The sequence below is a fragment of the Rattus rattus genome, chromosome 11 (genome assembly GCF_011064425.1).
Source record: "Rattus rattus isolate New Zealand chromosome 11, Rrattus_CSIRO_v1, whole genome shotgun sequence".
Taxonomy (NCBI): domain Eukaryota; kingdom Metazoa; phylum Chordata; class Mammalia; order Rodentia; family Muridae; genus Rattus; species Rattus rattus.
The window spans coordinates 24,167,262-24,184,318 of NC_046164.1; the positions used below are offsets into that span (position 1 = coordinate 24,167,262).

At 45.5% G+C, this 17,057-nt stretch overlaps 1 protein-coding gene across 3 annotated transcripts in view; it reads left to right on the forward strand.

Moving 5' to 3' along the window:
* Limch1 (LIM and calponin homology domains 1) overlaps positions 1–13,966 on the forward strand; it is a 309,300-nt gene extending 295,334 nt beyond the window's left edge. For 2 of the 3 annotated variants that reach the window (XM_032915969.1, XM_032915971.1), the window contains 3 exons: positions 1,941–2,049; positions 4,810–4,912; positions 11,147–13,966. In XM_032915969.1, the coding sequence (XP_032771860.1) occupies positions 1,941–2,049; positions 4,810–4,912; positions 11,147–11,172 (238 nt within the window). In that variant the 3' untranslated portion in view covers positions 11,173–13,966. Of the gene's footprint in view, positions 1–104; positions 192–1,940; positions 2,050–4,809; positions 4,913–11,146 lie in introns of all 3 variants that reach the window. The other variant, XM_032915970.1, reaches the window with a different exon arrangement.
* The last annotated feature ends 3,091 nt before the right edge of the window (positions 13,967–17,057 follow it).

Genomic DNA, 17,057 nt, shown 5'->3' on the forward strand with positions numbered 1-17,057 from the left:
GTAGGAGAGTCCTTTGTGGTCTTCTTGTTTTAAGCTAAAATGTCTTTTACTGTGGCTTCTGTTAACTTCTTTTTGTAACTGTGGCCTCCTTTACCCTGTTACAGGAAAAGCCCTCGAGAGAACTTCCGGGCTGGGCCCCTGTCCCCCTGCTCTCCTACCCCTCCTGGCCAGTCTCCAAACAGGTACAAGAGGTCAGCAAGCCTTTCTGAGGCTGTTTTGTGGTCCTGCACTCAACGAGCAAGTGTAATTTTGGCTAGATTAATGCTCGCTGGCTGATGCTGGTCCACATCCCTCCCCCCACGCACAGAGGGGAGGAGTTAGGAGAGCATCTCCATCTTCCTGCAGATTCATCAGCACGGGGTAGAGAAAGTCAGATGTGTGGTGCTGGCCGTAGCCATTAGGTTTTAATGACATTGTGTGGAACCTGTAATCTAATAATAAAGTCCACCAGACAGTTGCTGGGCTCCTGCAACAGTGCCTCCGCCTCCAAGATTCTCAACCCTTAGAGGGCATTGGGCTATTGGCTCCTCCAGAGAACCAGGGTGAGGCTGGGAAACAAAGCCCTATTCTCCCCTTCAAGCCCTCCCTAGATCTCTAACCATGACCCTGGTTGGTCCCCATGATACCTTTAAAAGCTGCCTAAGTATCCGTCTGCCACAGGCACACGTGACTGAGGACTTTGGTGGTTTTCATTGATAGCTTTCTTTTCATGGCTAGATAGAGTGAAATCATCTCCAGGTTTTGAAGAGGACAGCGCTTCCTCCTCTGCATGTCTGTCCTTCTGTTTGCTCTGTCTGCTCTGTTCCACTGTAGCTTTCAGGTGGCAATGCATTCTGGTAAATTTCTCCTAGAGCTCGGCAGCAGCAGGCATTGTGGGGAGTTGATCTGGTACCTGCAAAGCTTCTGTGAGAAGACAGCCCTGTGGTGGCAGGTAGACAGTATCCAGGGCTGTAGGTGGAAGAAGGAGGTGGGTTCAATCCCAGGAGTTTGCAGTATACACAGAAAAGAAAGGCCTAATCTGCAGACTCTGTCTGTTCGGGAGAAATAGACTGGCCAGCCCTCTCCTTTTGTAGGTAGAAGGAAGACCTAAACAGAGCACTGGACAGCATAACATGAACTCAGGGCGGAGCAGGAACCCTATCTCGGAAGCCTCCACAAGGCAACCCCCCTCCTATATCTCAGAGGACTCTGTAAAAGGGAACGCCTTAATGGACCAATGCTCCTTTAGTGGAAACTGCTTGTACTGGCTGGTTTTGTGTGTCAACTTGGCACAAGTTGGAGTCATCTGAGAGGAAAGAGCCTCAATTGAGGAAATGCCTCCAGCTATGAGGCATTTTCTTAATTAATGATTCATGAGAGAGGGACCGGCCCATCGTAGGTGGTGCCATCCCTGGGCTGGCAGTCCTGGGTTCTGTAAGGAAGCAGGCTGAGTAAGCCATGAGGTGCCAGCCAGTAGGCAGCCTCTGCACCAGCTCCTGCCTCCAGGTTCCTGCCCTACTTAAGTTCCTGTCCTGACTTCTTCCAATGATAGACTATGATCTGGAGTATAAGCTGAATAAACCTTTCCTCCCAGGCTTGCTTTAGGTCATAGCGTGTCAATAGCAATAGAAATAGCAATAGCAATAGCAATAGAAACCTTACCTAAGACATTGCTGAAGCCATGTAGAACCTTGTAAAGCTAAATCTCCATGTGGTTGGGGCTTCTGTGAACACATACACTGAATCATCTCAGCATGCCCCAGACTAAGCACCGCGTGGAGGCCTGTCACCTTGAGCTTGCTGGCAACATATGGCTCTGCTTCATTCTGTATCCATTGTCAGCTTGGCGATCCTCATTTTATTAATGGTTTATTAAAATCCATGTCACTGTGTTTGCATGAGGTGGCCTGTGGTGCAAGCCAAGGCTCTCACTGTGCCTTTTGTTTTTGTTTTTAACCCAGGTCTATAAGCGGGAAGAAGCTGTGCTCCTCCTGTGGGCTTGCTTTGGGGAAAGGCGCCGCAATGATCATCGAGACTCTGAATCTCTACTTTCACATACAGTGTTTCAGGGTATGTACTGCTCCCTACGCTGGTGTCAGGGTCTGGGTCTTGTCCTGCACTGAGAAACCCCTCCCGTAACCTTACAACCTCTCCCCTCGTGTCGTAGACTGATGTGCAGGTCAAGTCTAGCTTTTAGGATACAGCTCTTGGACCCTGAATCCCTCTGGGAAGAAAAAGATCCTCCTAGAAGAAGAAAAACAGATCTGTGCAATTTGCCTTTCCAGATACTTTTGTTGCTAGAAGCAGACATTGTAACAAGAAGTTGCAACTGGAAGACAGTGGGGTTTCTGAGTCTTGTGGGCCTTAAGGGTTTATTTAAGCCATCCTTGTTGCTCATACAGTCTCACCATTCTTATGTAATGGGCTTTTAGACGATGCCCAATAGAACATTGTCTGCCCAGTGAGTGGCTGTGGCTAGCTGTAAGATCTCAATTCTCACAGCGAGCTTGTCTGAGACCTTGGGCTGATGGCTCCCTCTGAGAAGCGGAGGGCTCCTCTGGGCTTTATTAAGTCTGTTAACCTGCCCCTGTTGTTCCTTGGTATGTTTTGTTTTGTTTGAAACAAGGTCTCACTATGTAGCCCAGGCTGGCCTCAATCCCCTGGAAGTCCTTCCGCCTTAGTCTCCTGGTGCTCAGGTCACTAGCTTGTACCACCATGCCAGCCCGTCAATTGGCTTTGCTGAAGAATCTCAGGTACCCTTCCTTTAGATCACACTGCTCATCATGCTGTGGTGTCAGCCTCTGTAATAAATGCTGAACTCTGTAAGAGTAAGGACTCAGTCTTCCTCAGTTGCCACTATTTTCCTATGAATCCAACCAAGCAGACATCAATAAACATTTTAGATGGAGCAGTGCAGTGCAGACGAGGAGGCCTAGCTTCTAATGCTGGCTCTCCTGCTACACTCGGGCTGCTACACTCGGTTTGTTATCAGGTGAATGAACCATACATCAGTATATCCCAGCCTCTCTTTTCTACTCATGAGCACCTTTCAAGTGAATATAATCGATTTCTGAAGCCAAACTATCAATCTCTAAATCTCAGTCATCATTTTCTCTGCATGATGCTGAAATATTTTTTTATTAGAATTGCTATTCTCTTTCTCATTGGTAGCTCCCTTGGCTATAACACCAACTTGTATGGGGTTAAAATAACTCACTTTGTCCCTGATCTAAGAAACAGTGAATGACATTCATAAACCAGGCAAAACAGAGGGAAATACAATTTCCACCGTTTACCTAATGCATTCCCGTGGCCCAGCTAGTCTTTTTAAAAATGTATTTATTTACATTCCAAATGTTGCCTCCCCCTCCAAGAGTTCTTCTCCCCATCCCCACTCCCCTTTGCCTCTGAGAGGGTGCCCCCCCCACCTACCTGTCATCACCCACCCACCCATCCCCACCTCATGCTCCCCCAGAATCCCCCCTTCCCTGGAGCATCAAGTCTCTACAGGATTAGGTCATCATCTCCCACTGAGGCCAGACAAGGCCGTCTGGTACAATGTGCCAGGGCCCATGGGCCAGCCCATATATGCCTTTGATTGGTAGCTCAGTCTCTGTGAGCTCATCTTAGAGCATGAATCAGAGGCTGGTCTGATCCCTCTGGAAGGTCTGGCACCCGGCTGGCACCCCCAGTGCCATCTCCTCTGTTGCAAATGCCTTCTACGGTTTCCTTCTGTTCTCTAACCACTGGGCTACTGAGGGTCCCGCCCCAGGGAATTGGTTATGCAGCATGCCTCTGAAGTGGGAATGCACTGTAACACGTGCTCCTTCGCAGTTCTTCTGTGGAATGTTCTGGAAAACCTTAAGAGATTATTGGTAGTCGAGTTTTACGTGATAATCCATTGCATTTTTGTTTAACAGCAGTAGGGTGCCCCCTGTTGGACATGGTCCTTCTATCTGGATTGAGAAATTGTGTGTTATAACAGTTGAGCAGGCTCTCGAGTCATTACACTGTCGCTTACCAGCTTCCCAACTCCAGGCCAACTCAGTGCCTCTCAACCTGTGTCCTCTGTAAACTACAATGAGTTAAGATAAAACGCTCAAAACACATTTTGCTTTTACCATAAATTTGGCTTGTTGCCCCAGATCTAACCCATAACAGATGCTTAGCGACTTGTGAAGATTGTGGGTGTATCCCTGCATAGCTCACAGGAGCAGTCCTCGTTACTGTCCTATCGCTATGAAGAGACACTATGACCAAGGCAACTCTTGCAAAAGAAAAAGCATGGGCTGGAGAGATGGCTCAGCGGTTAAGAGCACCGACTACTCTTCCAGAGGTCCTGAGTTCAATTCCCAGCAACCACATGGTGGCTCACAACCATCTGTAAAGAGATCCGATGCCCTCTTCTGGTGTATCTGAAGACAGCTGCAGTGTACTTATATATAATAAATGAATAAATCTTAAAAAAAAAAAAAAGTAAAAGCATTTAACTGGGCCTCACGGTTCCAGGGGTCGTAGAGTCCATGATCATCTTGGCAGGAAGCAGATAGGCATGGGGATGGAGCATAAGTTGATTACTCTGCATCCTGAACCCAGGTAGAGCAAGGCTCTGGGCCTGCTGTGTATTTCTGAAACCTCAAAGCCCACTTCCAATCAGCACACCTCCTCCAACAAGGCCACACCTCCTAATCCTTCCCAGACAGTTCCACAACTGGGGACTACACATGCAAACAAATGAGCCTAAAGGGCCATCCTCATGCAAGCTACCACAAGCACACGACACACATACTATCTTACTTGTCTTATAACTTCTGTGCCTTCTCTTTCTAGTGCGGCATTTGTAAAGGACAGCTAGGAGATGCAGTGAGTGGGACAGATGTCAGGATTCGCAACGGTCTCCTAAACTGTACCGACTGCTACATGCGATCCAGAAGTGAGTATGGAGAGATCCCCCTCCCCACACCCTGTAAGTCAGGTATTTTTTCCCTCCAGTTGACATTCCTACCCCTGGAAAAAGGATTCATAGGATGGCTGTCAAGGAAATGAAAAACCAATAGTCAAAAAAAAAAAAAAAAAAAAAAAAAACCAATAGTCAGTTGCTTCTCTCAGGAAGTTCCTGCTCCCGGGGGTAAATGATTCTTATGCAGGAGTGCATGAGCACATGAAACCATAGCCAGGTTTGAGATGGACTCTGCCTGAGCTCACTCAGCCTCGTGGAGTCAGAGGAAGGCTCAGGGTCTGCAGGACTGCTCTTCAGTCAAGCCTGTCTGTGACGGGCCAGCGCCTGCTAGAGATAGTGGAATGTGGAGAGTGACGACTGCCCAGGGTTTGTTAAGTGGCTGTCCACGCTGCAAGGGCAGTGGCCTTAAGGAGTTTCTTTGCAGAATATGGTTTTGTTCTTAAATGAACTTGAAAATTCATTGAGAGACAAAGTAAGGCCTCCTGCTCTCTGTCCTTGCCAGCAACTTTCATATCTTAATATGAGATCTGTTTGTTTGCTTGTACTTACATCTGCCCCTTTCCAGTCCCCCTCAACGAGTCCCCCTTCTATCCCTGAGAGGGTAGGGGACCCCAGGTATCCCCACGCCCTGGCACATGAAGTCTCTGCCAGACTAGGCACATCCTCTTCCACGGAGGCCAGACAAGGCAGCTCTGTTGGGGAGCAGAAACCAGAGCTCTAGTGAGAGCCTCCGCTCCACTTGTTGGGGGACCACATGGTGATGAGCTCATGTCTGATGCATATGTGCCAGGGTTAGGGGGCAGGCTCAGTGTATGCTCGTTGGTTGTGGCTCAGTCTCGGAGAGCTCCCAGGGGTCCAGGTTGACTCTATTTGTCTTCCTATGGGGGTCCCATACCTTCAGGGCCTTCGGTCCTTCCCCCAACTCTTCCATAAGCGTTCCTGACCTCCATCCACTGTTTGGCTGTGGGTGTCTGCATCTGCTTTAGTCTGCTGCTGGGTGGAACCTCTCAGAGGTCAGCCATTCTAGACTCCTGTCTGCAAGCATAACTGAGCACCAGTAATAATGTCAGAGATTGGTGCTTGCCCATGTATGGGTTTCAGAGTGAGCCGGTTATTGGTTGGCCTTCAGACTCTGCTCCTTCTTTGTCCCTGTATTTCTTTTAAACAGGACAAAGTTTGGGTCAAAAGTTTTGTGGGTTGGTTGGTGTCCTTACCCCTCCACTGGAGTCCGGCCTGGCTACCGGAGGTGGTCCCTTCATGTTTCATGCCCCCACTGTCAGGTATCTTGGCTAAGGTCACCCGCATTGATTCCCAGGAGCCTCCCCCAGTTATAAAATCTTAAAAACTGGCTGTGGGGAGTTTCTACCTCAGCTCTCCTCAAAAAGCTGCATGCTTTATTTGGAGCCACCAGAGGGCGCTGCTGTCCAACTGTTCAGACGGTTTGGAACTGGCTGGTGGCAGGCTGTGTGCTAATTAAGTAGAATACTTTTGCAGTGAAGAGACCTGCACAGCTCTGAGACCTTTTCGTGAAAATTCACCCGTTATATTGGTGAAATGGAGTCTAAAATTTAAAAATATTATTTGTCAAAATAAGTGAAGAATTGTATCACTGGCTTCTAGATTGGAGAATAAGAATAAAAAGCAAAATTAAATTGTTTTCCTATATAGCTACAGATTCAGTACATTAGAGAATACTGAGGACTATAGGCCTGTTAATAAAATGAGGTGAAATGAAAATCAAATTCAGGCTGTTTGGGTCTGTAACAAACCTTTGCGGTCAGAGAGTTCCAGCTGGAGCTATTGTCAAATAACGGGTCAGTGAAGTCATAGATTATACATGGCATTGTTAAACCTTGTATTCTATATGAAGTGTATAAACAGTATTTTATACACCTCAAAAATATGCACGTCTAAATACACAGATGCATACACACACATGTAATGTATAATAATTGTATTTTTTGAACTGGGCTTTTAGGTGTTTTATTTTTGTGTTTTAGGAAGAGAAAATAAGAACCTTTCTCACAGGGATTTCCCCCTCCCCCATCATTCCTATAAGTCACACTCTCTTCTCAACCCCAGCAAGCAGCTGGAAGGGAGTCTCAGTCCCAGGAGGTCACTGCTAGAGTTAGGGATGGGACTGTCAGGGCAGCACTGTGGATCTGAAGCTCTTTGGTGACCGAGCATGCTCAGAAGAGGCCAGCAAGCCCGAACACCCCTGTGGGGCACAGTGGCCTGTTTCCATCCAGACATTTTGGAAGTTAGGGATTTCTTTGGGAGTTAGGTTTCTGGTGAGTGTAAAGCGGCAGAAAATGCCTTTAGTTCCAGCAACAGTTCCGGTAATAGGGAAGCTATCTGAAGGTAGACCACACACGTAACTTTTTGGCTTATGATAGATTTTCCCTTTTATTAACACATACTCTTTGTGCCATTTTCATACATGTACGTCCCATACCTTCATCAGTTTTAAACACACAACACGCACGGGAGCCGTTATCTTTTCTCGAAATATAATATTTCACTTGTGTTTTTTTAGAATGTTAAGAAACACCAAGAAGGGGCTGGAAGACGGCTCAGTGATTAAGAGCACTGAGGTCCTGAGTTCAAATCCCAGCAACCACATGGTGGCTCACAACCATCTGTAATGAGATCTGATGCCCTCTTCTGGTGTGTCTGAAGACAGCTTCAGTGTACTCATATATAATAAATAAATAAATAAATAAATAAATAAATAAATAAATAAATAAATAAATAAATAAATCCTTTTTAAAAAAAAAAAGAAATACCAAGAAGGAAGCAAAGGGGCCCAATTGTTTTCTGCTCCCTGTCTCTGCAGATGTATCTGTAACATTCAATGGAATAGCCAAGTAAACAGACATTAGAATTCTGTAAGGTTAGAGATTTTTGAACTGTTCGGAAGCATGCTAAGCTGGGCTCGACATCCCTCTGAGGTCATCCCTATCCTGTGGTTTCTTCAGGGCAGGGGTGCGATGGATGTTTGTACACAGCGCACACACGTGCACATGAGGTGCATTGAGCTGTGCATGTGTTGGGATTCGCTTCACAGAGTGACTGGGCTCCTACGGGGCTGTCAGTACAGCTGTGTTGACCTCAATCCCTCGTCAGCACTGCCTTGTTCTTTCTCCTGAGTGGACACTCGGCTTATTTCTGGTGTTTGAACAGTATAATGCCAGAGACTTCTGTGAACAGCATCCTTGCATGTATCGGGATGAACACGGGATGGATGCCTAGCAGAAGCAATGCTGTACTAATGGGTGTGAGCTTTGCCAGCCTCTACCTCCTCCTCTGCTGACACCAACTGCACAGATAATCATCTATTACCCCTGGGCTGTCGGTGCACCTCAGGGCAGAGGGCTTCTCTAGTGTGCAAGAGAACCAGAGAGAACCAGAGAGAACCGGAGAGAACCGGAGAGAACCAGAGAGAACCAGGGCTCCATTCTGAAAAACAAACAAACACCAAACAAAACCCCAATCTTCTAGGTAGGGAGAAACTGGTACTGCCTCGCTATGTGGTGGGGTGGGCGTGGTGTGGAGTACACGTGTGCTCCACCGGTCTCCACCCACTCCCCAGCGCTGGAGTTACACACATGCGTAAACTACCAGGTCTGACTTCTACACGGGTACCGGGGATCCAAATCCCGGTCTTCACACTTCCATACTTCCCCCAAGATGTGTAATTTTCAATCCCAAGTTTAAACCTCTTTCCATATGTTTCTTTCCCTCTGTTTCTGTTTATTTTTCTGGGATTGAAGCTCTGCCCTTTGTAAACCCTCCCGTTGGGAGCTGATCCATTGAAGCGCTTTACAAGTTAAAGGCATATTTCCAGTGTCATGTTCACTGCACGCCGCCATTACTGTTCTTCCTTCCATTTTGTGGTTTATTTTCATGGAAAAGGCTTTCATTTAAAATAAATATATAAAACTGAAGTGGCTTTCAGTTTGTTAGCATATGATCCTCAGGAATATGTTTGGAGATAAAAATTAGGCAGCCATCAGGTGAGTTAGCCAACAATATGAATATCACTACTGGTCATTTTTTCCTAATATGAAATGCTAGCTTTCTCGCATGTCCCCGTGCATGTTTGAGTCTGCTTCTGGATATCTGAAATGCTCTTATTTTCCACCCCTGAGTGGCTTTAATTGTTGTAGTGTCAGGATGATTTTTAAGGTTGGGTAGTCATAGCCACACATGCTCTCCTGTCTTTCTTTCTTCTTTTTCCAAGTTTTTTTTAAACTCTTTCCCTGTTTGTTTTTCCAGACAAATGTTAGTATCTTTTTAAGCTGATAATAATTAAGTGAATATGTGAGATTGACCAGGGTCTATGAGAATTCTTTTCCTTGATGTCCCAGGAAATAAATGGGCTCAGGGATGATGTTGTGAGTAGGAGTCATTTAGCTAACAGAATATAAACATGCTTGACAGGGTGACTGTCCCCAGATGCAGATGGAAAGGGGGGGCTTGGCAATTTTTTTTCCTTTTTTCAAATTTTGCTTTGAATAGAGAGGAGAGGAGGTGGGTTGATGGGAAGTATGGTTTACATCAGAGGCGTTCCAGAGAAGCAACAATCACTTTGTTCTGTGGAATAAAAAAAAAAAACAAACCCTGAATATTTCATCCTGCTTTTTCCAAGTAACTAGTCACATTCAAATGAACTTTTTTTTTCTGCTGGAGGAAAAATGGCAGAAGGCATATTCAAATGCAAGTCCTAAAAGCCACGCAAGGCGTTTTTAAGTTCCTATGTAAATGGGAATGGAAGTGCAAAGCAAATTACCCGTCATGAGTCCAGCTGTCACGGGCTTAACTAGTGCCATTTGTGCTAGGGCTTTGGATGGCGTCTCCGCACAGGGCGCTCTGTTCCATCGTGCCCTCTGGTAGATGCACTTAGCGCTGACTCCCCCCGGTCTGCTCCACTGTGTCTCATTGTGACTGTGGGGCCTAAAATGAGGAAGAAGCCTTCGGCCATCTTCAGCCAAGGGCTCAGAACTTGGCCCTTGCTAGGTTGGGTGGCCAGATAGAGTACGAGATGCTCAGTGAACTGTTTGAAATTCGAATTTCACATAGCTCTGGATTGTCGTTTTATTTTTTGGTTTTGTTTTTCTTTTTTATTTGTTTTGGTGTGTGTGTGTGTGTGTGTGTGTGTGTGTGTGTGTGTGTGTGTGTAAGTGTGTAAGTTCAAATGCACATGGAAGCCAGGGGTGGTGACCTTGGTTGTCATTCTTTAGGTGCTGTCCAATGTGTATATGCATGTGCACACCTGCCTTTCTGTCTGTCTGAGCCTGAAACTCAAATTGTCTGGGCTGGCAGCCCAGCCAGCCCCAGGAACACATCGCTGTCTGCTTTCCCAGTGCTGAAGTCACAAGTGTGCCCTCAGCATTAACTTGCTCACCTAGGTTCTAAGGATTTCCTTTGCATTTGGAATGGCGGTTGGTGGTGGCGGCAGCGGCTTGATTTGAGATAGACATTCAAACTCACACTGTAGTGCAGGTTGGCTTCAAAATCACTTGTGTAGCCAAGGCTGGACTTGGGCTCCTGATCCACTTGTTTCCACTTCCCACGGGCTGAGATTACAGGCATGCACCAGCACACCTCAGCCAAACAATATGATTTCACATGTGGATTATAGATTATAATTGTCTTTTCAACATGTATATGTTCCAAATACTTCATGTTCCAGATTTAGCACAAGTGTGTCCCAAATACCAAATGTGTATTTATCTGGAAGTCACATTTATTAGGTACTCTGTATTTTTTATTTGCTCAATCTAGCAATCAGGTTTTCAGATCATTTAGATTTCTCCAGTTTCAGTGAACTGATTCTTTGACCTAAGACCTCAAGAGAAAAAAAAATCTTCTTGCTTAGGTGTTCCAAAGGATAAATTAGGAAGTTTGAGGTGGGGGGGTCATTTAATTTAGGGGACATCCAGAGTCCTTGCACCATGCATAGAGCGTAGGTACCACAGGCACGCTGTGGCTGTGTGGGTCTGAGGAGCTCACACTGTGTTCTAACAGAGCCCTGTGTGGTGCCACATTCCGTGCCCGGACATGATGTTGAGAGCATCAGAGTAGGCCAGGACGCCCCACCCTGTGAGGAAGAGACTTCAGCAGTGATATACAAAGTCGAGAGAGTTCGAAGCTTGTGAGGTGAGACACATTGACTGATCCTAATTTCGGTCTCTCTCCCCACAGGTGCTGGCCAGCCTACAACACTGTGACGAGGTTGGGAGCTTCCGGGACACTGAGCATTTTCTCTGCTAAGAGTGTCCCTTGGCAACTGCTTTATTAAACCCCAAGTCCAGGGGCTTCTTGGCACTCAGCTAATTTCTGGAAGACTCTCCTACAAGTGGTATCAGCTCTTTTGTATTGTAGCACAACTTTGTGCTTCTGGTTGGGGGGGTGGGCGCGCTGATTTCTTTCCCTGCATTTGCACAGTGTATACAAAAGAATAATACGTTGTAACGATCCTGAACACTTAACAAATGGTTTTAGCATGGGCAGAGAGGCTTACGGTTGAAAAGGTGTTATTCTCTTGTTTGGGAAATAGCAAAAGGGTGCAATAAACCTGTTGTGTTTTAGTATTTCTAGAAATTAAACACGTGATGTTTACGGAATTGAGCTGCAGGAAGTGCAAGACAATGCCAATTTAAGTGAATGCATTTCTAGATGTCCCAGCGAGTTCTGACTCGGAACTGTAACTTTTTTTTTTTAATGCAAAGACACTAGTCCTTTAATATATACTGTACTCCTGAAAACATTTGTGTTACTTACCTTTGGGGGCAGAAGTCCTTCCAATAAATTATCACACTGTTAGTAGTAGATTTTGTGTACCCTAGAAGTCATGTCATTGGTATAGGCTGGTCCCATCAAATAAAGAGATTTCCACTCTGCAACGTGGTGCGAGGGTAGGAAGAAACGGGAAGGAATAGGTCAGCCATTGTCTTCAGACTTACGAGGCAATCTATGAGGAAGTATAATCCACAGTGATGGTCAGAAGTGACCTTGAGGCTTGGGTTGCTTTCTCCAAGTATTGGGTTAGGGCTTGTTAGTGAGGGACTTGATGTGAGGATGTGGGTATTAGACATCGAGGACAGTCCAGTTTTTAGGAACGAGCGCATCTCGTGTTTGCCTGCAAGTTCTCCTTGAGGGCCTGAAGCCCAGACATCCAAAGAAAAGCATTAAGTCCGTCCTAAACAGAACAGATGCTATGATGTGACAAGCCAGCAACCTGATCTGTAAGTGGCAGCAGCATGGCCGCCCCTGCCCTCTCTCAAGGACCTGTGTGCGCCTTCATCCTCCCACGTCACCTTCTTTATCCTCAAGAATTCTGGACCTGACTCACCGAGTTCAGAAAGGGGTGCCTGTGGAAGCCTGGTTTATTGTGTGCCCTGTGTGATAAGTTTCATCTGGACACAAGGAATGCAGTGGCTAAACCATCATGACTTAGCCTCCAGGCTGCTTTCCCTGAGGCTGGGGAAAGAACTATTTATTCTGCCTTAAAGGGATGGCAACTGGGTTGGAGATGACGTCAGGCGAATGTAGACTATGGGTACACTCCTAGTAGGCTAATGTAGCATAGAAAGAGAGCAGGTAGGTGTTTTTCTGTTATGTAAGCAATAACTTTTCCTGTGTCTTATGGAGTATGGCTAGCAATTATTTATTTCCATGCTAGACGGTTCTTTGCATGTGGGTTCCTTAAAGGTGCAGACATCCCGGCCAATGGAGGTCCACTGGCCACTCTGTCATTTGGACGAGCTGTTACTGGATTGAAATTCACACATCATTTCACTAAAAATTGTGCCTTAGAAAACGCAAAGCTGTTGCACACAGTGATGAACGGCAGATTCAGAACACCGAGGGGAGAGGACGTCGCTCCCTTGTTCCCACGGCTTCTCTCGGAGGTGTTCGCTGCTTTACAAGGAGGAAAAAAAAATGAATAAAAGATTTTAAAAGACAAATAAAAAAAGGAAAAAAACTTAAAAAGAAAAAGAAAAGTTTTGAAAATGTACAGATCAAGTCCAATATTTTGATGAAGCACCTGCATGTTTTATTAACTATTTTAATAACGTGGATGTTTACACTCTGCATGATACTAACAGAGTACTTTATGGGAAACGATGCACAAGTCATGTACAGTAGGGTCACGCATAAGCGACTTTTATAGAACACTTTTTACATGCGCGAGGCCATCCGTTGTGTCAGGAGCACACGAGCACTGCACCTTCCTCCGGTTTCACAAAGCCATTCACTCATATCTCTTAGTGAGACTCACTGAGCGTGCACTGAAGCTAGACTGGAGTCAAGAGAAATAAAACCCCATTCCCTGCGTGCAGAACATGCTTTCCCGTAATGAACGCTAGTCACCAGCCTGGAATCATCTCCAACGTCTTCGAAATTCTAATTGCCAACCGTTTCTATTTCTATTTGATTTCTATTTCATTTAGAGCCAGTTACATGGCAACTTCGGCAGGCTACATCTTGCCGTTTTTCCAAGGCAGCATAAAAGACTATGATCTATCTTTCTTCAAATAATATCTGAGATCCCAGGGAGAAAAAAATGCTCTGCTATGTGGAGCTGTAATGTAAATGTGTTTGTTTAAGAACCAGACAAGGCAAGTGAGCGATTCGTGGCTCCTACGGGACCTCCCCTCCCAGACTCCAAAGGCTTCTTCCCCAGGGACAGAAATGGGTGACTGTTTCTCACTAGCACACTTTCACGGCATTTGTCCTCCTTTCTGTGTCGTGTCATTAACACGATACATAGTCTAGTTCTCAGTACATGGCGTACGATTCAGTGAGCCGAAGTGACCCACTCTTTGCTGTGAGTCCATCCAGGAGGACGTCCCTGTTCTGGGTGGCGGCGTTCTGTATCGGTTACACTAACTTTCATTCACAATATTTATTCTAAAATGCCTCTGAGAAATAGTTTAAAAAAATTAAAAATGAAAAGTTGTCTAAGACGCAACAGCTTTTATAGTAAATGTACATTTATAAATAAAAGACTCAAACTGACTCGCTACTGCGTGCTTATTTCTGGAGAGGTGGGGTGGTTCTTCTTGGGGAGCAGAAGGCCTCGGGGCTTTTTGCTCAGGGCTAGGTTGTCAAATGGTGGCAGAGATGTGCGCTCAGGGTCTTCTGTTTATGGGAAATCAGACCTACCAGCCGGTTGTAGTGGTTGCTGTGAGGTTGCCTCACAAGGAAAGGTTTAACTGTTTGGAATCAGACACACAGTGACCAAGAGAGATCATTTAGGTGCCTATGGAAGCTTCCAGAAACAACCAGGAACGATCAGGAGTCAACACTTGCTGGGATAAAACAGTGCTAGCCCATGGAGGTCAGCACTTGCTACCATTTGCCCCTCTACTTCCTCCGTGGTCCCTACTCGTTGTCTATGCTGTTGGCTTCTGGCCTTCTCCTCAGTTGCCCTGGAGGCCGGACAGAGAAGATACTGTGAGAATGTGATGCTCATTGATATACCCCACCCCAACCCCCACACACCCCTTCTAAAGCTCTTGAGTACTTTGCTTTGTACTCAGTCCCATGTTTTTACTGGCTGGCAACCACAAGCAAACCCCTGGAAACTTCCTACTGCTTCAGGAAACCAATAATCTACCTCCTACTAGTGTTTGTGTGGGGCTCTGTGCTTTTACAAAGTTTGGTGGGCAGTTACTTGTTGCTACCATGAGAAACAAATGCTTTTCCTTTTGTTGAAGAGTGTTCAGAGTTACCAGAGGAACCATACAGTTGTTGAGGCTGGAGAGATGGGTCTAAGCTTAAGAGTGACCGAGTACTGCTCTTGCAAAGAACCCAAGTTCAGTCCCAGTATCAGTGTTAGGCCCCTCACATCTGGCTGTAACTCCAGGTCTAGGTGGTCTGACGCCCCCTGCTGGCCTCTGCTAGCACCTGCACCCTTACGCATGTAGTTAAAAATAAATCTTTAAAACATAATTGTCACAACGAAAGTCACTAGGATGCTTTTCAGAACCAACAAGTGTTACTCTGTGAAATCAAGGAAGAATATCTTTATTGAAATGAGAAGCATTTATCTCTGCCATATTGAATTAGCTTCCTTTCTTTAGGTCCTAAGGACTAAATTTTCTAACCCTAATCTAAACCACAAAGCTCCTCTCTCCCATCTTTGGTATTATCCGAGGTATTAGTTAAACACAAGAATGGCTCGATCGGTTCAAAATTCAATGGACATGCATTGTGCAGGAGAATTGGAGCAAACGGAACACGGCTCTATCTGCAGAAATCAGCAGCTTCCAACGGCACCGTCTTGCTTGCCTGTGAAATGTCCAGTTTATAAAAGGGAGAAATTCTAAACTCCCTCTAACGTAACACCATCCAAAATTACAGACCTCGAGAGCCAACAAGATGGTTCACTTGCTGCTGAGACGGATGACTTGAGTTCAATCCCAGGGACACACATTGTGTGTCCATAAAGATGCGCATACATACTTATGGACACAGAATAAATGTTTAGAAAAAAGGTCTTCAATCAAAAATTATGGGGCTCAAAATTATATATGCCGTGTGTGTGTGTGTGTGTGTGTGTGTGTGTGTGTGTGTGTGTGTGTGTGTGTGTAATTTTATACACTTTACATTAGTGTGTATATACATGTATATAATTTGGTTCTCCAGAAATTAGTTTGCAGCCTCTAACTGTACTCTTTGCTTTATTGGCTGATACTAATTTGCTGTAATATGAATAATTTATTTTGCCAAATATCACACAGTTATCTACGTTTGAGGATGTTTGCGCTAAGAGGCTCATGCAGCGCCCTCTGACGACGCTGAGCGTTCTAACACGGTTGGCGAGCTGGCCCAGTGTGCTGCTCAGGGATTTCTTCTTTCTGGGCACTGCATTTAGGGTCCAGACCAACTGTGCCTTTCCCCTAAGTAGTTTCATACTCGCTTATGAGTGGCTTCAAGAGACTTGGAAAACAAGACTCTTTTCCTACCCTAAATCTATTTGGCACTATTTTAGCAGCTGGACTGTTTCAAACATTGTTTTATCCCTTTAATAGCGTTTCTGGCATGTTCCAAGCTAGCTCTATGCCTCCCTGTGTTTTATAGGTGAGAAACTGAGCTCTAAGGGCAGTAAGAAGTGTGTATTTCTCCAGCTCTGCCCCAGTGGAGGCTGGTCAGGAAAAATCCCTGTTTGACTGTTCCAGATTCCCAGGAAGCAGTCAGATGTGGTCCAGGTGTGCACGTGTTCAATAATGTCTTCATAGCACTACTAGCATATTTATGACGAAAAATATAAAAGACAAGTGAAGAAAAGATTGCAACATTTAGATATCTCAAGAACAAAACAAAACAAAAAACAGGGACTACAGTAGTAAGACGCCTAATGAGGTACAGACATTTTCCATGGTACAAGACACGATCCACGTGACACCCAGAGACACAGAACGAAGTGCTGTGGTCTCTAGAGACGTACAACACAGGCTGGAGTAAATCAAAGGAAGGACACAGAACTCCAGGCTTGTGGCAGGAGGAGGGGATGCTACGGAGGATACTGAGGAGGACGGCCAACTTCGTTGCTTTTTTATTTTTTTCACATTTACTTTATTATGAGTGCCTTCAGTGACCAGCTAACACGGGGCATGAAACCCTGTTTAAAACAAATTAGATAAAATAATATAGCATGCCACATAGTGTTCTTAAAAGGATAATGCATTTTAAATAGGGTACATTCTAGTCTGTGGGAAAATGGTGGCCATTTAGATTAAGATTGCTATCTATTACTATATATGTTAAAAAGATGTAATAATAGAATTACTTCCCCAGTATTTACATGTTTTACATTTTAATTGGATGTGTATGGTCTTTGCTTGTATGTATGTCTGGTAACACATGGTGAAGCAGCCAGGATTAATAATCTCTGAGCCGTCTCTCCAGCTCCTAGTACTTACAGTTTGTCAATGTGTTTAAAAACACACACACACACACACACACACACACACACACACACACACACACACACACACACACAACCACAGCAACAGCTCAACCTCTGTCCAGGCTGTTGGACCTGATCACCAGACGAGGCCCTCGGAGGCGGTGGCCCTCTGAGGCGGTGGCCCTCTGAGGCGGT